Source organism: Mesoplodon mirus (assembly GCF_964341445.2).
Source record: "Mesoplodon mirus genome assembly, chromosome: 11".
Classification (NCBI taxonomy): Eukaryota; Metazoa; Chordata; class Mammalia; order Artiodactyla; family Ziphiidae; genus Mesoplodon; species Mesoplodon mirus.
The window spans coordinates 21,191,097-21,214,954 of record NC_138987.1 but is presented as its reverse complement, the minus strand read 5'-3'; the positions used below and the strand labels follow the sequence as shown (position 1 = coordinate 21,214,954).

At 41.1% G+C, this 23,858-nt stretch overlaps 1 protein-coding gene across 1 annotated transcript in view; it reads right to left on the bottom strand.

Annotated features, from left to right (window-relative positions):
- Positions 1-23,858, bottom strand: part of CFAP54 (cilia and flagella associated protein 54) — a gene marked incomplete at its 5' end in the record, with an annotated part of 318,667 nt that overhangs the window by 269,480 nt on the left and 25,329 nt on the right. The window contains 2 exons of the mRNA XM_082636308.1: positions 14,501-14,559; positions 19,547-19,718. Coding sequence (XP_082492434.1) covers positions 14,501-14,559; positions 19,547-19,718 — 231 coding nt within the window. The remainder of the gene's footprint in view (positions 1-14,500; positions 14,560-19,546; positions 19,719-23,858) is intronic.

The window sequence follows — 23,858 nt, the reverse complement described above, 5'->3', positions numbered from 1 at the left end:
CTTCCCTGGTGGCAAAGTGGTTAAGAATCCGCCTGCCAATGCAGGGGACACAGGTTTGATCCCTGGTCTGGGAAGATCCCACATGCTGCGGAGCAACTAAGCCCATGTGCCATAACTACTGAGCCTGTACCCTAGAGCCCACGAGCCACAACTACTGAGCCCACATGCTGCAACTACTGAAGCCTATGCACCTACGCTCCGCAACGAGAAAAACCACCACAAATGAGAAGCCCGTGCACCACAACAAAGAGTAGCTCCCGCTTGCCACAACTAGAGAAAGCCTGCGTGCGGCAACAAAGACCTAACGCAGCCAAAAGAAAAAATATTCTAAAACTTCAAAGGGTAGCCAGGACATGTAAGCAACTTAAATGTCCATCAACAGAGGAATGGATAAAGAAGATGTGGTACATATATACAACAGAATATTAGTCAGCCATAAAAAAGAACAAAATAATGCCATTTGCTGCAACATGGATGGACCTAGAGATTGTCATACTGAGTGAAGTAAGTCAGACACAGAAAGACAAATATATGATACAGCTTATCTGTGAAACCTTTAAAAAAAGGGGTACAAATGAACTTATTTACAAAACAGAAGTCGAGTCATGAATGTAGAAAACAAAATTATGGTCAACAGTGGATAAGGGGGAAGGGATAAATTGGGAGATTGGGATTGACACATACACACTACTATTTATAAAATAGATAACTAATAAGAACTTGCTGTATAGCCTACTCAATACTCTGTAATGGCCTATATGGGAAAAGAATCTAAAAAAAAAAGAGTGGATATATGTATATGTGTAACTTATTCACTTTGCTGTATACCTAAAACTAGCACAACATAGTAAATCAACTATACGCCAATAAAAATTTTAAAAAAATAAAATTTCAAACGGTAAATGGACTGTATTGCCCTTCACTTGATTGAATATTAGAAGAAATTTGGTCTCTGCTCCACGTATTGCTATTAGAGCTATTACTGGGATGGAAATAAGAATCTATGAGCAAAGTATCTCAGAATATCAAATTCTAAATTCTATCCATGGAAATATCAGCCTTAACAAAGCAGTCTCCCAGGACTATTGGGATACTTCCTCACTTGTCTCCTTATCTTCTTAAATACGCGCTTCTTTATGCATCTTCCTTAATCCACCAGAGCTATCCTTCTAAAATGCAAATTGAGTTGTGTCACTCTTGTGCTTTAAACATTCAATGGTTCCCTATTGTCTATATAACAAAGTTCAAACCCTTTATAGGGCGTTTTTTTTTTTTACCATCTTTATTGGAGTATAATTGCTGTACAATGGTGTGTGAGTTTCTGCTGTATAACAAAGTGAATCAGCTATACATACACATATATCCCCATATCTCCTCCCTCTTGCGTCTCCCTGCCACCCTCCCTATCCCACCCCGCTAGGTGGTCACAAAGCACCGAGCTGATCTCCCTGTGCTATGCAGTTGCTTCCTTTATAGGGCATTTAAACACCCTTCACAACCTAGTCCCTGCCTTCCCCCGCCCCACCCCCATTATTCTTGACCTTGCATAGTATACTTAAAGCTGGTCCAAAATACTTTCCATGCCACAAAACATCTTAATGGTCCAAATATGCATCTCTGCTCACTCTGTTCTCTCCTTCCCCTTAAGACTGAGCTGAAACTCGACCTCCACTATTAGCAGTGTACTTGCACAGTTAAACTCCACGAGCCTCAGGTTCTTCATCTGCAAAATAGGTATACCAGTAACTTTTATAGGATTGTTTTCATTAATACATGCTAAGTGCTTAGAACACAGTAAACACATACTAAGTGTTAGCTTTGCTAATGACAATGAAAACAAAAGAAGGAGGAAGGGGGAGCATGGGGAAGACAGAGGAACAGGAGGAGGAGAAGGGGGAGGGAGAGCAGGGGAAAGAGAACTAGCTGTTGAAGAGGACTCTGCTAACATCCCTCAAGAGAAATGACCTTTGCTTCAATTCTGCCTCTCCTGTAACTGTGCTGTATGTATATACATGTGTATCTATACACCGTATATAATTTACATAGATTCTTACATACACATATATATGTCACATCCAATTGCATTAATATGCTCCTGTGTGTGATTCCAAAACCTTACTCTGATCTCTTTGAAAATAACAACAGTGCCTTTTTTGTTATTATATCCCCAGCACCTAGAGCAGTGCCAGGTACCTAGCAGATATTCCCAAGTGCTATTCAATGAATTCACTGAACAACCCTAAAGTCAGCAGAAACAACCAAGGGAGAGTTAACAAGTAGTCTAGATTCTCAAGAAAATAATGATAATAAATTTGGACAACAGAAAAAAGCTCCTCTTCCAATAACAAATCCAGACTTCGATAACTGAGGAAATAATTAAGGAAAAATAAGTCTATAGTAGTCAAACCCAATGTGAAAAGACAAATCATCAAAAAGGTCTAGGAGCTTCACATGTATAAAGCAAATCCATCAGACTGACAAAGCATTTAACAGTAAAAACAGATGACACACTGGTACCATTCAGACCCTATTACCATCTTTGGAGCCTTCAAAGACAATGTGTATAACATCTAAAAGAAAAAAGAAGCCTGTGGGAGCGAGGGGGAAGACGGCGGAAGACTAAGACGCGGAGATCACCTTCCTCCCCACAGATACACCAGAAATACACCTACACGTGGAGCAACTCCTACAGAACACCTACTGAACGCTGGCAGAAGACCTCAGACCTCCCAAAAGGCAAGAAAGTCCCCACATACCTGGGTAGGGAAAAAGAAAAAAGAATAAACAGAGACAAAAGGATAGGGACGGGACCTGGACCAGTGGGAGGGAGCCGTGAAGGAGGAAAGGTTTCCACACACTAGAAGCCCCTTCGCGGGCGGAGACTGCAGGTGGCGGAGGGGGAAAGCTTCGGAGTAGCAGAGGAGAGCACAGCAACAGGGGTGTGGAGGGCAAAGCGGAGAGATTCCGGCACAGAGGATCGGTGCCCTCAGGCACACACCAGCCCGAGAGGCTTGCCTGCTCGGCCACCGGGGCGGGCGGGGCTGGGAGCTGAGGCTCGGTTATCGGGTTTCAGTCGGAGCGCAGGGAGAGGACTGGGGCTGGCAGCAGGAAGAGAGCCTGAAGGGGTTAGTGCACCACGGCTAGCCCGGAGGGAGTCCGGGGAAAAAGTCTGGAGCTGCCGAAGAGGCAAGAGACTTTTTCTTCCCTTTTGTTTCCTGGTGCGTGAGGAGAGGGCATTAAGAGCGCTGCGTAAAGAAGCTCCAGAGACGGGCGCGAGCCGCGGCTGTAGGCGCGGACCCCACAGACGGGCGTGGGACGCTGGAGCTGCTGCTGCCGCCACAAAGAAGCCTGTGTGTGAGCACAGGACACTCTCCACACCTCCCCTCCCGGGGTCCTGTGCAGCCCACCAATGCCAGGGTCTCAGGAGCCAGGGACGACTTCCCCAGGAGAACGCACGGCGCGCCTCAGGCTGGTGCGACGTCACGCCGGCCTCTGCCGCCGCAGGCTCGCCCCGCACCCCGCACCCCTCCCTCCCCCCGGCCCGAGTGAGCCGGAGCCCCTGAATCAGCGGCTCCTTTAACCCTGTCCTGAGCGAAGAACAGATGCCCTCAGGCGACCTACACGCAGAGGCGGGGCCAAATCCAAAGCTGAGCCCCGGGAGCTGTGCAAACAAAGAAGAGAAAGGGAAATCTCTCCCAGCAGCCTCAGAAGCAGCGGATTAAAGCTCCATAATCAATTTGATGTACCCTGCATCTGTGGAATACATGAATAGACAACGAATCATCCCAAATTGAGGAGGTGGACTTTGAGAGCAAGATTTATTATTTTTCCCCCTTTTCCCCTTTTTGTGAGTGTGTATGTGTATGCTTCTGTGAGAGATTTTGTCTGTATAGCTTTGCTTTCACCATTTGTCCTAGGGTTCTATCTGTCCGTTTTTTGATTTTTTTTCTTTAAAAAAATTTTTTTTCTTAATAGTTATTTTTTATTTTAATAACTTCATTTTATTTTATCTTCTTTCTTTCTTCCTTCCTTCCTGCCTGCCTTCCTTTCTTTCTTTCCTTCCTTCCTTCTACTTTTTCTACCTTTTATTCTAAGCCGTGTGGATGAAAGGCTTTTGGTGCTGCAGCCAGGAGTCAGTGCTGTGCCTCTGAGGTGGGAGAGCCAACTTCAGGACACTGGTCCACAAGAGACCTCCCAGCTCCACATAATATCAAACGGCAAAAATCTCCCAGAGATCTCCATCTCAACAACAGCACCCAGCTTCACTCAACAATCAGCAAGCTACAGTGCTGGACACCCTATGCCAAACAACTAGCAAGACAGGAACACAACCCCACCCATTAGCAGAGAGGCTGCCTAAAATCATAATAAGTCCATAGACACCCCAAAACACACCACCGGACATGGACCTGCCCACCAGAAAGACAAGATCCAGCCTCATCCACCAGAACACAGGCACTAGTCCCCTCCACCAGGAAGCCTACACAACCCACTGAACCAACTTTAGCCACTGGGGACAGACACCAAAAACAACGGGAACTACAAACCTGCAGCCTGCAAAAAGGAGACCCCAAACACAGTAAGATAAGCAAAATGAGAAGACAGAAAAACACACAGCAGATGAAGGAGCAAGTTAAAAACCCACCAGACCTAACAAATGAAGCGGAAATAGGCAGTCTACCTGAAAAAGAATTCAGAATAATGACAGTAAAGATGATCCAAAATCTTGGAAATAGAATAGAGAAAATGCAAGAAACATTTAATAAGGACCTAGAAGAACTAAAGATGAAACAAGCAATGATGAACAACAATAAATGAAATTTAAAATACTCTAGATGGGATCAATAGCAGAATAACTGAGGCAGAAGAACGGATAAGTGACCTGGAAGATAAAATAGTGGAAATAACTACTGCAGAGCAGAATAAACAAAAAAGAATGAAATGAACTGAGGACAATCTCAGAGACCTCTGGGACAACATTAAACACACCAACATTCGAACTTTAGGGGTTCCAGAAGAAGAAGAGAAAAAGAAAGGGATTGAGAAAATATGTGAAGAGATTATAGTTGAAAACTTCCCTAATATGGGGAAGGAAATAGTTAATCAAGTCCAGGAAGCACAGAGAGTCCCATACAGGATAAATCCAAGGAGACACACCAAGACACATATTAATCAAACTGTCAAAAACTAAATACAAAGAAAACATATTAAAAGCAGCAAGGGAAAAACAACAAATAACACACAAGGGAATCCCCATAAGGTTAACAGCTGATCTTTCAGCAGAAACTCTGCAAGCCAGAAGAGACTGGCAGGACATATTTAAAGGGATGAAAGGGAAAAACCTACAACCAAGATTACTCTACCCAGCAAGGATTTCATTCAGATTCGACAGAGAAATTAAAACCTTTAAGACAAGCAAAAGCTAGAGAATTCAGCACCACCAAACCAGCTTTACAACAAATGCTAAAGGAACTTCTCTAGGCAGGAAACACAAGAGAAGGAAAAGACCTACAATAACAAACCCTAAACAATTAAGAAAATGGTAACAGGAACATACATATTGATAATTACCTTAAATGTAAATGGAATAAATGCTCCCACCAAAAGACACAGACTGGCTGAATGGATACAAAAACAAGACCCATATATATGCTGTCTACAAGAGACCCACTTCAGACCTAGGGACACATACAGACTGAAAGTAAGGGGATGGAAAAAGATATTCCATGCAAATGGAAACCAAAAGAAAGCTGGAGTAGCAATTGTCATATCAGACAAAATAGACTTTAAAATAAAGACTATTACAAGAGACAAAGAAGGACACTACATAATGATCAAGGGATCGATCCAAGAAGAAGATATAACAATTGTAAATATTTATGCACCCAACATAGGAGCACCTCAATACATCAGGCAAATGCTAACAGCCATAAAAGGGGAAATCGACAGTAACTCAATCATAGTAGGGGACTTTAACACCCCACTTTCACCAATGGACAGATCATCCAAAATGAAAATAAATAAGGAAACACAAGCTTTAAATGATACATTAAACAAGATGGACTTAATTGATATTTATAGGACATTCCATCCAAAAACAACAGAATACACATTTTTCTCAAGTGCTCATGGAACATTCTCCAGGATAGGTCATATCTTGGGTCACAAATCAAGCCTTGGTAAATTTAAGAACATTGAAGTTGTATCAAGTATCTTTTCCGACCACAACGCTATGAGACTAGATATCAATTACAGGAAAAGATCCGTAAAAAATACAAACACATGGAGGCTAAACAATACACTACTTAATAACAAAGTGATCACTGAAGAAATCAAAGAGGAAATCAAAAAATACTTAGAAACAAATGACAATGAAGACACGACGACCCAAAACCTATGGGATACAGCAAAAGCAGTTCTAAGAGGGAAGTTTATACCAATACAATCCTAACTTAAGAAACAGGAAACATCTCGAGTAAACAACCTAACCTTACACCTAAAGCAATTAGAGAAAGAAGAACAAAAAACCCCAAAGTTAACAGAAGAAAAGAAATCATAAAGATCAGATCAGAAATAAATGAAAAAGAAATGAAGGAAACGATAGCAAAGATCAATAAAACTAAAAGCTGGTTCTTTGAGAAGATAAACAAAATTGATAAACCATTAGCCAGACTCATCAAGAAGAAAAGGGAGAAGACTCAAATCAATAGAATTAGAAATGAAAAAGGAAAAGTAATAACTGACACTGCAGAAATACAAAAGATCATGAGAGATTACTACAAGCAACTCTATACCAATAAAATGGACAACCTGGAAGAAATGGACAAATTCTTAGAAATGCACAACCTGCCAAGAATGAATCAGGAAGAAATAGAAAATAAGAACAGACCAATCACAAGCACTGAAGTTGAAAATGTGATTAAAAATCTTCCAACAAACAAAAGCCCAGGACCAGATGGCTTCACAGGCGATTTCTATCAAACATTTAGAGAGGATCTAACTCCTATCCTTCTCAAAATCTTCCAAAATATAGCAGAGGGAGGAACACGCCCAAACTCATTCTACGAGGCCACCATCACCCTGATACCAAAATCAGACAAGGATGTCACAAAGAAAGAAAACTACAGGCCAATATCACTGATGAACATAGATGCAAAAATCCTCAACAAAATACTAGCAAACAGAATCCAACAACACATTAAAAGGATCATACACCATGATCAAGTGGGGTTTATTCCAGGAATGCAAGGATTCTTCAATATATGCAAATCAATCAATGTGATACACCATGTTAACAAACTGAAGGAGAAAAACTACATGATCATCTCAATAGATGCAGAGAAAGCTTTTGACAAAATTCAACACCAATTTATGATAAAAACCCTGCAGAAAGTAGGCATAGAGGGAACTTTCCTCAACATAATAAAGGCCATATATGACAAACCCACAGCCAACATTGTCCTCAATGGTGAAAAACTGAAAGCATTTCCACTAAGATCAGTAACAAGACAAGGTTGCCCACTCTCACCACTCTTATTCAACATAGTTTTGGAAGTTTTAGCCACAGCAATCAGAGAAGAAAAGGAAATAAAAGGAATCCAGGGCTTCCCTGGTGGCGCAGTGGTTGACAGTCCGCCTGCAGATGCAGGGGACATGGGTTCGTGCCCCGGTCCGGGAGGATCCTGCGTGCCACGGAGTGGCTGGGCCCGTGAGCCATGGCCACTGAGCCTGCGTGTCCGGAGCCTGTGCTTCGCAATGGGAGAGGCCACAGCGGTGAGAGGCCCGCGTACCGCAAAAAAAAAAAAAAAAAAAAAAAAAAAAAGAAATCCAAATCGGAAAAGAAGAAGTAAAGCTGTCACTGTTTGCAGATGACATGATACTATACATAGGGAATCCTAAAGATGCTACCAGAAAACTACTAGAATTAATCAATGAATTTGGTAAAGTAGCAGGATACAAAATTAATGCACAGAAATCTCTTGCATTCCTACACACTAATGATGAAAAATCTGAAAGTGAAATCGAGGAAACACTCCCATTTACCATTGCAACAAAAAGAATAAAATATCTAGGAATAAACCTACCTAAGGAGACAAAAGACCTGTATGCAGAAAATTATAAGACACTGATGAAAGAATTAAAGATGATACAAATAGATGGAGAGATATACCATGTTCTTGGATTGGAAGAATCAACATTGTGAAAATGACTCTACTACCCAAAGCAATCTACAGATTCAATGCAATCCCTATCAAACTACCACTGGCATTTTTCACAGAATTAGAACCAAAAATTTCACAATTTGTATGGAAACACAAAAGACCCCGAATAGCCAAAGCAATCTTGAGAAAGAAAAACGGAGCTGGAGGAATCAGGCTCCTTGACTTCAGACTATACTAAAAAGCTACAGTAATCAAGACAGTATGGTACTGGCACAAAAACAGAAATATACATCAATGGAACAGGATAGAAAGCCCAGAGATAAACCCATGCACATATGGTCCCCTTATCTTTGATAAAGGAGGCAGGAATGTACAGTGAAGAAAGGATAGCTTCTTCAATAAGTGGTGCTGGGAAAACTGGACAGGGACATGTGCAAGTATGAGATTAGATCATTCCCTAACACCATACACAAAAATAAGCTCAAAATGGATTAAAGACCTAAATGTAAGGCCAGAAACTATCAAACTCTTAGAGGAAAACATAGGCAGAACACTCTATGACATACATCACAGCAAGATCCTTTTGGACCCACCTCCTGGAGAAATGGAAATAAAATCAAAAATAAACAAATGGGACCTAATGAAACTTCAAAGCTTTTGCACAGCAAAGGAAACCATAAACAAGACCAAAAGACAACCCTCAGAATGGGAGAAAATATTTGCAATGAAGCAACTGACAAAGGATTCATCTCCAAAATTTATAAGCAGCTCATGCAGCTCAATAACAAAAAAACAAACAACCCAATCCAAAAATGGGCAGAAAACCTAAATAGACGTTTCTCCAAAGAAGATATACAGATGGCCAATAAACACATGAAAGAATATTCAACATCATTAATCATTAGAGAAATGCAAATCAAAACTACAATGAGATATCATCTCACACCGGTCAGAATGGCCATCATCAAAAAATCTAGAAACAATAAACGCTGGAGAGGGTGTGGAGAAAAGGGAACACTCTTTGCACTGCTGGTGGGAATGTAAATTGGTACAGCCACTATGGAGAACAGTATGGAGGTTCCTTAAAAAACTAAAAATAGAACTACCATATGACCCAGCAATCCCACTACTGGGCATATACCCTGAGAAAACCATAATTCAAAAAGAGTCATGTACCAAAATGTTCATAGCAGCTCTATTTACAATAGCCAGGAGATGGAAAAAACCTAAGTGTCCATAATCGGATGAATGGATAAAGAAGATGTGGCACATATATACAATGGAATATTACTCAGCCATAAAAAGAAATGAAACTGAGCTATTTGTAATGAGGTGGATAGACCTAGAGTCTGTCATACAGAGTGAAGTAAGTCAGAAAGAGAAAGACAAATACCGTATGCTAAGACATACATATGGAATATAAGAAAAAAAATCATGAAGAACCTAGGGGTAAGACGGGAATAAAGACACAGACCTACTAGAGAATGGACTTGAGTTTATGGGGAGGGGGAAGGGGAAGCTGTGACAAAGTGAGAGAGTGGCATGGACATATATACACTACCAAACGTAAGGTAGATAGCTAGTGGGAAGCAGCCGCATAGCACAGGGAGATCAGCTCAGTGCTTTGTGACCACCTGGATGGGTGGGATAGGGAGGGTGGGAGGGAGGGACACGCAACAGGGAGGAGATATGGGGATATATGTATATGTATAAATGATTCACTTTGTTATAAAGCAGAAACTAACACACCATTGTAAAGCAACTATACTCCAATAAAGATGTAAAAAAAAAAAAGAAGCCTGAAAAGCCAGAATTCTCCACCGTCTGGTCAATTTTGAGTTCAGACGGGGGCTGTTGGAAGCAGAGCGGGGTTTGACACAGACTTGTAATATCCTTTGCTATCTGCTGAGAATGTAAGCTCATCCCACTAGAATGCAAGTTCACCTTAGGAAAGGGCCCTGTCTGTCTTGTTCACCACTGTATCCCCAGCCCCCAGAATTTTATCCGGTGTGTAGTAAACATGCAACAAATCTTTGCTGACTGACTGACTGATCTTCATTGAAAAGTTTCAGTTCATGATGCTAAACATGGACCTACTTCAGGTAATCACAGGGTCAAAGGGTTGAGAATCTACCTAATTTCATCCCCTCCCCAACATCACCAGCACCACCCCCTGATATCCCACACCTTCCCCACCCATGACTTCCCACCTCCAGTAACAAGGAACATGCCCCGTGGCATAAGAAGACAATTCTAAACATGAACTTCTTTAATCTGAAATGCAATCCACCTTGATACACCTCCGGTACATTCATCCTAGTTATGCCTTCTGGAACAGCACAAGACCACTCAAAACTCAACTTGCAAATCACCGCCTTCCATGAATCTGAAAGCACCTATGCAGCCTGCCCTCTCCCCCAGCTCCCTCTCCAGGATAAAGATCCCCAAGCACTTCTTTACCTCCCAGGACTGCACTTCCCTTTCCCATCATCGTTGGTCTTCCACGGCTTTGCTCCAGGTTGCCAAAGTCCCTTTAAAGTGTGTACCTAGACCATAGTGAAAGGAAGCTCCCCCTCCCTGGTTCTGGACACTATATCTCTACTAAGTTGGCCTGGGGTCGCTTTATTGCTGTTTTCGTTGCTGCTGCTGTCATTGTTTGCTGATTTTGCCACACAACTGATATGGAATTAACAGTCATCAAAACTCTTGAGTTCCTCGTATCTGCTGCACAGAAATCTTATTGTGGATTTTTACACTCAGGTTGTTGTATTTGGGGGGAGGTGGAATTAAACCATATATAAATTCCCCCCCCCTTTATATCCACGTCTTTCCAAAGCTCTCAGGATTCCTGGTATTAGAAATTTCACATTCCAAAGTAAAAATAGCATCCGTGAACAGCTGTTCACATGATGTTTGGGTTTGGCCTCAGACTTAGCATCAAGACCCTAAATCACAGATTTCAGTGCCAGAAGGGACCTTAAAAGTAACCTAATCTGACTCCAAGAGACTAAACTGCTGGTAAGTGACAGAGCTGGGGCTGAAATTCAGGTCTCTGGATTCCCAAGTGCAGCAGGATTCTTCCCACTACACAGGGAAACTATGACAAAAAGGAGAAAAGCCGTCATTCCACTTAGGGCTCTGAGAAACCATCATTCAGGTTTTAAAGAGGAAATGCCATTTCAAAAAAAAACCCCTCTTAATTTGTAGCATTTTTTCTTGCCCCTGAAAGAATTATTTCTATTAATAAAAAATTGACGATTTCAGGAGGACTACTGACTTCATTAAAAAAAAATAAAAGCAACTCTGAAAAACCATATTATAGGAGCCTAGCAAAAGCATGGTTCAGGTGTCAAGTAGGAAAAACACACACACAATTAATCAGCTGAGCCACAGGATGGCACTGCAGCGTCATTTATATCAACTCATACCCTTTGAGGGAAAACACTGAGAAGCATTTCAAAGTCTGGACTTGAAGTTTATGTGACGGTACGTGGACTGATTTGACGACCACTGTTCAAGCCACACACTTTACCAAACTATTTCAGTTTGGTAAATAGGGAAAACAGAAATCAACATTTTCTTAGAATGAATAGATTCTACTGAATTCTTTAATGTTTGCTGAGTACTATACTACAGTTGTAAATGCCTCAGAAGAAACTACGGCTTTTACCATAAAGGAAAGCAAACTGTCTTATGTCTTTAGGGAAAGACGCTTAGAGAACTGCCCTCCCTCCATTCGCCAAGCTTATGCTGGTGACCTGCCTCAGCACAAAAGTGCTTCCCATTCGGGGAAAAGCGCTGGCCAGTCTTGGTCTTCAGGATGCCTTCAGTCATGTCAGAAAATATTTCAGCATTGTATCAGGAGTTCCCACACAACTCCTCCATTTGCAGAGATGAACCAAAATAGGGTGGGTCATGGGATATGCCAACAGACAGGCCTTATTCTAATGGTGTTGAGAGGCAGCACAGGGTGGCATTGGCTCTGGCCTCTGCTACATCTCTAACTAGATGTGTGACCTTGAGCGAATTAACCTTTCTAAGCCTCAGCTTCCTTGTCTATAAGATAAAGGTAATGATGGCACCTTCTCAAAGTGCTGGTGTGAGGATTAAATGAGATAATATGTGAAAGTGCTTAGAAGCATACCTTAGAGATGATAAGCATTCATTCAACAAAGGACAGTGATGGTGGTGGTGTCCACCTCCTAAGACTATTATGGCATTATTGTGTATGCAAAGCCCTTCACAGGGTAGGGATTCAATAATAATAACAAATGGTAATCATAATTCCCAGCTCCTATAGGAACAGGACTTTAGATTGCTCTGGGGTGACACCAAGAAAAGCCTAAGGATTCCAATTCTGGTTCTCCTTCTGTCTCTTGCTATAACAGACTTGAACTCTAAAGTAGCTACAGAATCAGGAGGATTCAGACGTGGCTGGACTGCCAAGGGCTTGTCCCCATTAAATGGACCCATCGAGTCCATTTACAGTCTCAGCTCAGGAATCAACTTGTCAGCTGAGGGTCTGTGAATTTCAGGGTGAAAATTAATTTCCTTGAAACTTATTATACTGAACAAACTGAAAGAATTTCATCCTGATCTGAAAGTGCCAACTGTACAGCCACCCACCACCCCCAAATTCTTGCATTCCTCACTCCCCCACTCACATCCCACAAGATTGGGACATAGAACGATCCTCCTTCAGGCCTTCCTTATTTTGTCAGAGAGAAACTCAAGTTATATGAGGGGGAAAGAAGATGTCTTACAAAGGGTATAAATACGAAATTATTTTAAGATGACTCTCATGTTAAATTAAAATTCTCTCAGCATTAACAAGTACAAACACTAACAGTTAAATGTTGGCACAGACATCCCTGCCCTTCCAACTTTTGCCAGACAAATGCTATAAGCAGACCAAACTACGACGGCTCCACGAAGCAGTATTTGTCACTACAGCAAGTGCAACAGGAGATTGCAAATTCTTTTCAGGAAATCACCTGGAACTGGATAGAGAATCGTTGGAATAGTCTGTAGACCAAATTTACATTATACATGGGACAGTCTCCCCTCATTTTAATTCACACTCAAAAAGCTGGCAGAGAGTTTGTTCAAGTCACTGTCAGTAATAGAGATTTTAAATGCAAGGAACAAAACAGAACACCCAATTAATGTTATCCATTAAGCATGCAAATACCTTTGCTTCTATCTATTTTGTAAACATTGTCAACTTTTAAGATACTTGGCTGTGTTTTGAGGAAATAAGGAAAAAATATCTGTCCCGAGCGTTAGAATATTCAGAGCAAGGTTTTGCATGCAATAGAGAAGACTAAAGCAGAGTGTTGCAAATGCCAGAAAGAACTCAAGCATGGTCTCAAGGAGAGTATATTTTCCCTTCTTGGCCTCCATTCCAATGACTGGACAGTGAACACAGGGAATAAATATGTCTCCTGCAGACAGAAGTGCTACCAACATGGTAAGGAAGTCAACAGAAGTGTCAGTCACTTCCTCGAGCTAAAACTAAGCAGTAAGTACTGGTCAGTGAGAATCTTACTATAAAACAAAGTCAGCTCATAACTGGGACATAGTTTAGGAGTTTGTTCACCCAACTAGTATCTGGACCATAAGTACAGTCCAGCTCTTCAAGCAAAATGCAGTCCAAGCTCCATAACAAGACACAAACAGGCTAACCATAGTTTATCATCCCAACCAGCACATTTTTTTGTTTGTCTGTTTTTGCAGTACGCGGGCCTCTCACTGTTGTGGCCTCTCCCGTTGTGGAGCACAGGCTCCGGATGCGCAGGCTCGGCAGCCATGGCTCACGGGCCCAGCCGCTCCGCGGCACGTGGGATCTTCCCAGACCAGGGCACGAACCCGTGTCCCCTGCATCGGCAGGCGGACTCTCAACCACTGCGCCACCACGGAAGCCCCCAACCAGCACATTTTTAAAAGTGAAAGTAGGCACTATTAATACTTACTCCAGGACAACAGGCATAAAACAGGACTGTCTTGGCCAAGCTAGAATGGATGGCCACCCTCCCTAGAGATATAGTTATCAGATGGATGTTCAGTAACATGTTGACAAGTTATGACTAATTTGAGAGACTGAAGGACACTGGAGAAATACCTATCAATTTTAGAAATTCTTTCTTCTCATTAATACTTTATTGTCTACATTTTTACATGATCAAATTAAAGGAAAACTAAAAATAGTAAACCTATGTAAATTCACTAAATTCTGTTATATAATTCACAAATTTTCTTTGTTTAGTATGCAATGCTAACAAAAGTCTTAAGAAAGCCAGGAATTACAGGGGAAGATATTTTGTCAGTAAATTCCATACCTTAGAAGAGTGACCTATGATCATCAGTTTTCTGCAAATGGTGTAAATGTAAATGGTACCTAGATGGAGAAAAAGATTAACATGTTTTACAGTCAAATGATGAAATTTTACATTCCGATTTCTGCAATTTAAGTTGGTAGCTCCCAAAACAAGTGATTTTCTCATGAGAAAATCTGATACTGGCCAGAGAGTTATAATCATTATAAACATTTTTGTAACTTGTAGCCAAATTATTGAAAGAATTAATATGACCATATTCTAAATATGTTGACACAGGAATCTTTTAGTCTCTTTTTTTTTTTTTTTTTTTTTGCGGTACGCGGGCCTCTCACTGTTGTGGCCTCTCCTGTTGCGGAGCACAGGCTCCGGACGCGCAGGCTCAGCAGCCATGGCTCACGGGCCTAGCCACTCCACGGCATGTGGGATCTTCCCGGACCGGGGCACGAACCCATGTCCCCTGCATCGGCAGGCAGACTCTCAACCACTGCATCACCAGGGAAGCCCCTCTTTTAGTCTCATTTTAAAGGCAGTTTAAGTTTTGAAATATATTGACAAAAGAGTATTTTAGTAGCATAATTTATGTACTTTGTGGTTTTATTAATTCACATAAAATGTTTTGGGTTCCCATGGTTTCCTCACAGTTGAAAAACTGAAGATTTATCTCCAAATAAGACTAGAATACACATTTAATCAGATGGCACACAATACACAAGAAGGAAACTCATAATTTAAAACTCATAATGCATGATAGGTTGTATTATATTCATTCACTGTCTCATATAATATTTACCCCATTATTAAGGTACGTCCCATTAGCACTCTAATGAAAAACGCCATTTCCAGCTCCTACTTAAGATCATTCAAGAATGATTTTGTTTTAAAATCAAGCCACTAATTAAATGAGGATAGAAGACTCATTTTATGGCGGCATTTGGAGGACGAGTGGGGAATGACATCACCATATATCCTTCTGTATACAAAGGACATTATCGGGCTATAAACATAACCCAAAAAACAGTATAATACCATGCTTTAAAAAGGCGTGTAAGGGGCCTCCCTGGTGGCGCAGTGGTTGAGAGTCCGCCTGCCGATGCAGGGGATACGGGTTCGTGCCCCGGTCTGGGAGGATCCCATATGCTGCGGAGCGGCTGGGCCCGTGAGCCATGGCCGCTGGGCCTGCGTGTCCGGAGCCTGTGCTCCGCAACGGGAGAGGCCACGACAGTGAGAGGCCCGCGTACCGCAAAAAAAAAAAAAAAAAAAAAAAAAGGCGTGTAATTATAATGACAAGCAATCTAAATATTTTCTATAAAATACCTCATCTAAAATTCATAACCACCAAAATACGACAATTCCAAATCCTATGTTCACGTTTAAACTTTAAAAGCTTCTGAGAAAACAGCATCTGCTCCAAAACACACATCCTTTGATTAAAATACATCTGCAAGCATAATAAACATTACACAAATCAGTGACCAAAAAGTACTGAATAGAATCTTAAACACTTAAAGTACCATAAAGTTCACAGAGAATACAAGTCTCCCACATTCTTAGTGTGCCTGCTCCCATGACAGAGTTGTTTATCTCATGTAAGATCCACTGGGGGAAAAAACCACTCAGCTAGTAAGAGCTCAAGCTCCGCATTCTCATCTCAACTTGGCTTTGCTGACCCAACTGTGTAACTGTGTTTTTAGGGAAAAAAAAAAAAAGTCACCAAGTAAGGATATGCATAGGAACACATGACTCTCCACAAAACACGTGATTCAGGTATAAGCCAGAAGCCCAAACATTCAGCAATGGGAGCTGCGGGATTTCAGAAAGCCCCAGGAGACCGCCCTCAAGAATAACAAGGGCCCTCTGTATTTCAAAGATGTGCCTTTAACCTCTGCAGCCCTAGTGCATCCTGACTATAACGGAATCCTTCTCTGATGGTTCAGGATCTTGGCATGGCTCACAGATTCCATGGCAGGAGCCCGATGGAGAGAGTACATGGTACAAAACGGAGCACAGACTAAATCTTTACGTTCTCAGGCTATCTTTAGGAGTTGGCTTGATTTTTAACCAAATCCGTAATACGGAGTTTATTGCCTTGTCACGTGACTCCTTTTCATCTAAGACAGCCACCACCAAAATAATCTTGACTATTTGAGGGTTCAAATGAGTTGGGTTCAGGTTAGTTGAGATGTCAGATGTTATCCAACATTCATTTACCCAGTTAGATTTTGTGAAAGAACGAAGACTGGTTAAATATCTTAAAAACAAGCGTGTGTGTGTATAATAGTCAATTAAAAGAGTGTTAACGTAAAAAAAAAAAAAAAAAAAAAAAAGAGTGTTAACGTCTAACTGGAAAGGTCAAATGTATTTTGAGAAATTGACTGCAGGTCAATTTATTTTCTCATGACTTAAATTCCAAAGTTTTAAAACTACAAACTCTTTGCACTTGTTAATCTCCCAGTTGGAATTCCCTTCCCCCAAACACCCAGATGTCTCAGTCAGGTGTTTACTCCAATGGCATCTCATCTCAGGTGAGGCCTACCCTGACCATTCCACTTAAAACTGCAGCCCGGGACTTCCCTGGTGGCACAGTGGTTAAGAATCTGCCTGCCAATGCAGGGCACATGGGTTTGAGCCCTGGTCTGCGAAGATCCTACCTGCTGTGGAGCAACTAAGCCTGTGCACCACAACTACTGAGCCTGCGCTCTAGAGCCCACGAGCCACAACTCCTGAGCCCGCATGCCACAACTACTGAAGCCTGTGTGCCCAGAGACCATGCTCCACAACAAGAGAAGCCACCGCAATGAGAAGCCCGCGCACCACCATGAAGAGTAGCCCCCACTCACCGCAACTAGAGAAGGGCTATGCGCAGCAACGAAGACCCAATGCAGCCAAAAAAATTAAAATAAATAATAAATCTTTTTAAAAAAATAAAATAAAATTGCAGCCCAGCCCCAGCCCAGTCAGTGCTCTCCCTAACCCCTTTCTCGGCTTTACTTTCCTCTATAGCACTCATCACTATCTGATACATCATTTAGTTTTGATTTGTTTATCATCTCCCTGAAGCATTATGTAAGCATGAGAACAGGGTTTTTGTCTGTCGCCCACTACTGTAACCCTAGCATCTAGAACAATGCCGGGCACTTAATAAGTTTGAGATTAATTAACTAAAACAGGAACAGCAGTTAATGACACTAAGTATATGTATCTCCCACAATCCAGGAACCTCACTCCTGGGCACAAGTCCCAGAAAACTCTCACACAGGTCTATAAAAGGATAGAGGCAAGGATATTCACTGTAGAATTATTTGTGCAGTTAAAGAAGCAGGGCAAACCATGTCCCCATCCCTACGGGTGCATAGGTATCTGCCAAATACAATTCAGCAAGCAGAGTTAACAAACTAGGTTTACATATAGCAACACGGCTAGATTCTAAAACCATAGTGCTGAGCTGAAAAATATTTAGGAAACAGGATAAAATCTAGAACACGATGTTAAGGAAAAAGCACACACCAGAAAAAGGATGTAGAAGATACAGAAATCATTCAGTCTTTTTTTTTTTTTTTAAGAATATTGGGGGGTTTTGTGTGTGATCTGAGAAGGGTTTCAGACAGGGAGTCATGCTGCATCATTTCCACCTTTCAAACAAAGCCTGACTGCAGGGCCCAACCCTCAGGCCTATCACTCCTTCCTGAGTACAGAAGCTCTGCCTGCTCAATCCCTGCCAAGATGTGTGAGCAATTCAGGTGCAGAGACAGCCGTGGCAACTCTGAGGATGAGGAGAGGCCCAAAAACTTAACAATCACTGGACTGAAAAATGTCTTCCAGAGTCAGCCTCATCTCTGGTAGCAAATGTAAGGTCTAATTACAATCAAAATGTCAAAAAAATTATTTGGGGAGATCAAGGAAGGAAAAGGCTAGGAAATGTACTGTCAGTTACCACGGATGAGAGAAAATCCAATATGTTTTCTTCCAGGTTATTTTGCCCTGGTCTTAGGCACACAGAACACACTGTTATTATTTTTCTTTCAGGAATATGTTATCCAGAAAACAATACTGTAGGCAACTCATCAGGCGACTCATCGTAACTTCAAATTGTAACTTTAAAGAGAATTTTAGTTGAATTTAAATTGTAAGTCATAAAAGGAAAAAAACAAATGCTACATTTTGATAGATAAGATTCATTTCATGAGACATATATAATGCATATACATGTACATATGTGTATCTGTACAATGCACATATATGTAAATACCCTATACACATACATACATGCACATTCTCAGAGCTCCTCACTCAAAAACAAGTAGGACGAGAAGGCTGATGCATAGGAAGCCCTGGTCATTGGCCAAAGTATTCATGGAGAGAACCAATAAATGGATGATGCTCAGAAACAATCTAACCTGTCCTCCGATCCTTCCCCATTTATATTTACTTACTAACTGTGGTCCCTATTTTGTATATATGTGAAACTGATTATCCCCACAGCCTCTGACCCTCCCTTGAGCAGAAAACCCACAGACATGCTGTATAAGTCCCGGCTCATAAGGACAAGCTGAAATGTAATAAAAACGTAAAAAAGCCCGCAAGTATCCTATTAGGAAATAACATCCTTATTGGAGTATAATTGCTTTATAATGGTGTGTTAGTTTCTGCTTTATAACAAAGTGAATCAGTTATACATATATATATGTCCCCATATCTCTTCCCTCTTGTGTCTGCCTCCCTCCTACCCTCCCTATCCCACCCCTGTAGGTGGTCACAAAGCACCGAGCTGATCTCCCTGTGCTATGCGGCTGCTTCCCACTAGCTATCTACCTTATGTTTGGTAGTGTATATATGTCCATGCCTCTCTCTCACTTTGTCACAGCTTACCCTTCCCCCTCCCCGTATCCTCAAGTCCATTCTCTAGTAGGTCTGTATCTTTATCCCCGTCTTGCCCCTAGGAGGAAATGAACATGTTTTAAGTCACAAGGTAATCAAGTCACCATCAAACTTAGTATTTAAATACCTTTCTGAAAGACACAATGAAAAATAAAAGACACTGACATATACCATTGAATATAATCCAGCAAAGTTGCTCCTGTGGCAAAGCCACCTGCATGATGAGCCTTAAGGAGGACAAGATATGCAGACACCGGGCTACAGATTCTTTATTCTGCAGGTTCATGTCACTGTCACAGACCAGCTGGTAGTTGCAAATATTTCTGCCACTTAAAGCATGAAACTGAAACACATGAGGAAAAGAAAAAGAATATAAATAATGTTTATGCAACTTACGAAGGCACTTCTTAAAATGTACAAAACTAAAATGGAAATGATTCTTCTTATTTGATTCAATAAATTAGTAGAGGTCAATAGACTGAATGTTTGTGTTCTCCCAAAGTTTATATGTTGCAACCTCGCCATCTGCCATATGGGGACACAGGGGGAAGCAGGCCTTCAGCAGACACTGAATTTTCCAGCATCCTGATCTTGCATTTCCCAGTCTCCAGAACTGTGAGCAATAAATGTTGTTTAAGCCATCCAATCTCTGGATTTTTGTTATAGCAGCCTTATTGGACTAACATATGGAAAGAAACATGGTAAAATAGGTTTCTTCAAAGCATTCATTTAGTTAAGATCACCTTTCCTTAGTCAAAAAAATTTTCAAAAGCAAAAAAAAAAAAGTACAAAATCCTACTTCCAAGAATATAGAATTGAATCAATTTTTGTAAAGCCCCACAATGGCATGTTAACATATTAATTCAGATGTAATTATTACCATTTACACAATTCCTTCAGCAAATATTTGCTGACCACCTCTGTTTGCCACACTCTAAGCAACAGGGAGTCAAAGATGAGGAAGACAAGGCTCTTGACAGAGGGAAAAGCGTTCCAGGCACACACAGTGTTAGGAATGCCTGAGGTGCTTGCTGTGGTCACTGATTTGAAAGTCTTTTTTTAAAGTTGGATGAGAAGGTTTAAGATAAATTAGGCTATAGAGGTGGTCCATGGTCAGAACATGGAGAGCTTCCACACCATTGCAAGGAATATGGACTATGGCAAAAGGGCAAATCCAAAGAGCAATGGAGTACAATTATTTGATTAACACTTTAGAAATGAATTCTGACAAAAGCGTGAAAGATGCAAAGCAGACGGAGGACAAAGCTACATGCAGGAGCTAGGAGAGATCAAAGGCCTCTGAGGTTGTCCTGAGAAACCATAATTCAAAACGAGTCATGTACCAAAATGTTCATTGTAGCTCTATTTACACTAGCCAGGAGATGGAAGCAACCTAAGTGTCCATCATCAGATGAATGGATAAAGAAGATGTGGCACATATATACAATGGAATATTACTCAGCCATAAAAAGAAATGAAATTGAGTTATTTGTAGTGAGGTGGATGGACCTAGAGTCTGTCATACAGAGTGAAGTAAGTCAGAAAGAGAAAGACAAATACCGTATGCTAACACATATATACGGAATCTAAAAAAAAAAAATGTCATGAAGAACCTAGGGTTAAAACGGGAATAAAGATGCAGACATAGAGAATGGACTTGAGGATATGGGGAGGGGGAAGGGTAAGCTGTGACAAAGTGAGAGAGTGGCATGGACATATATACACTACCAAACGTAAAATAGATAGTGGGAAGCAGCCTCATAGCACAGGGAGATCAGCTCGGTGCTTTGTGACCACCTAGAGGGGTGGGATAGGGAGGATGGGAGGGAGGGAAATGCAAGAGGGAGGAGATATGGGAATATATGTATATGTATAACTGATTCACTTTGTTATAAAGCAGAAACTAACACACCATTGTAAAGCAATTATACTCCAATAAACATGTAAAAAAAAAAAAAAAAAGGCCCTGAACTGGAGCTCTGCAAGGGGGGATAAAAAGAATGGGAAGATTTAAGCCTTGCCTGAGGCAATGGGGTTTAGTGACCAATCAGAAATGGGAGGTAAGAGTCCTCTCCCTGGGATCTGACCTCCAAAGGCCCCACCCACCCCTATGGGTGAGCAGACAAGCCTCTCAGCCTGCTGTGTGCTCAGGGTCTTGGTGCTCTGGCCGGGTATCAGGCCTGAGCCTCTGAGGTGGGAGAGCCAAGTTCAGGACATTGGTCCACCAGAGACCTCCCAGCCTCATGTAATAACAAACGGTGAGAAAGCTCTCTCAGAGATCTCCATCTCAATGCTAAGACCCAGCTCCACTCAATGACCAGCAAGCTACAGTGCTGGACACTCCATGGCAAACAACTAGCAAGACAGGAACACAACCCCACCCGTTAGCAGAGAGGCTGCCTAAAATCATAATAAGGTCACAGACACCCCAAAACACACCACCAGACACTGTCCTGCACACCAGAAAGACAAGATCCAGCCTCATCCACCAGAACCCAGGCACCAGTCTCCTCCACCAGGAAGCCTACACAACCCACTGAACCAACCTTACCCACTGGGGACAGACACCAAAAACAACAGGAACTACGAACCTGTAGCCTGCAAAAAGGAGACCCCAAACACAGTAAGTTAAGCAAAACGAGAAGACAGAGAAATACCCAGCAGATGAAAGAGCAAGGTAAAAACCCACCAGACCAAACAAATGAAGAGGAAATAGGCAGTCTACCTGAAAAAGAATTCAGAGTAATGATAGTAAAGATGATCCAAAATCTTGGAAATAGAATGGAGAAAATACAAGAAATGTTTAACAAGGACCTAGAAGAACTAAAGAGCAAACAAACAATGATGAACAACACAAAAAACGAAATTAAAAATTCTCTAGAAGGAATCAATAGCAGAATAACTGAGGCAGAAAAACGGATAACTGATCTGGAAGACAGAATGGTGGAATTCACTGCTGCAGAGCAGAATAAAGAAAAAAGGAATGAAAAGAATTGAGGACAGTCTCAGAGACCTCTGGGAAAACATTAAACACACCAACATTCGAATTATAGGGGTCCCAAAAAAAGAAGAGAAAAAGAAAGGGACTGAGAAAACATTTGAAGAGATTATAGTTGAAAATTTCCCTAATATGGGAAAGGAAATAGTTAATCAAGTCCAGGAAGTGCAGAGGGTTCCATACAGAATAAATCCAAGGAAAACACTCCAAGACACATAATGACCAAACTACCAAAAATTAAACACAAAGAAAACATATTAAGAGCAGCAAGGGAAAAATAACAAAAAACACACAAGGGAATCCCCATAAGGTTAACAGCTAATCTTTCAGCAGAAACTCTGCAAGCCAGAAGGGAGTGGCAGGGCATATTTAAAGTGATGAAAGGGAAAAACCTACAACCAAGATTACTCTACCCAGCAAGGATTTCATTCAGATTCGACAGAGAAATTAAAACCTTTAAGACAAGCAAAAGCTAGAGAATTCAGCACCACCAAACCAGCTTTACAACAAATGCTAAAGGAACTTCTCTAGGCAGGAAACACAAGAGAAGGAAAAGACCTACAATAACAAACCCAAAACAATTAAGAAAATGGTAACAGGAACATACATATCGATAATTACCTTAAATGTAAATGGAATAAATGCTCTAACCAAAAGACACAGACTGCCTGAATGGATACAAAAACAAGACCCATATATATGCTGTCTACAAGAGACCCACTTCAGACCTAGGGACACATACAGACTGAAAGTGAGGGGATGGAAAAAGATATTCCATGCAAATGGAAATCAAAAGAAAGCTGAAGTAGCAATTCTCATATCAGACAAAATAGACGTTAAAATAAAGACTATTAGAAGAGACAAAGAAGGACACTACATAATGATCAAGGGATCAATCCAAGAAGAAGATATAACAATTGTAAATATTTATGCACGCAACATAAGAGCACCTCAATACATAAGGCAAAAGCTAACAGCCACTAAAGGGGATATCGACAGTAACTCAGTCATAGTAGGGGAGTTTAACACCCCACTTTCACCAATGGACAGATCATCCAAAATGAAAATAAATAAGGAAACACAAGCTTTAAATGATACATTAAGCAGGATGGAATTAATTGATATTTATAGGACATTCCATCCCAAAACAACGGAATACACTTTCTTCTCAAGTGTTCATGGAACATTCTTCAGGATAGATCATGTCTTGGGTCACAAATCAAACCTTGGTAAATTTAAGAAAACAGAAATCATATCAAGTATCTTTTCGGACCACAACGCTATGAGAATAGATATCAATTACAGGAAAAAAATCTGTAAAATATATATATAAACACATGGAGGCTAAACAATACACTACTAAATAACCAAGAGATCACTGAATAAATCAAAGAGGAAATAAAAAAATACTTAGAAACAAATGACAATGAAAACATGATGACCCAAAACCTCTGGGACTCAACAAAAGAAGTTCTAAGAGGGAAG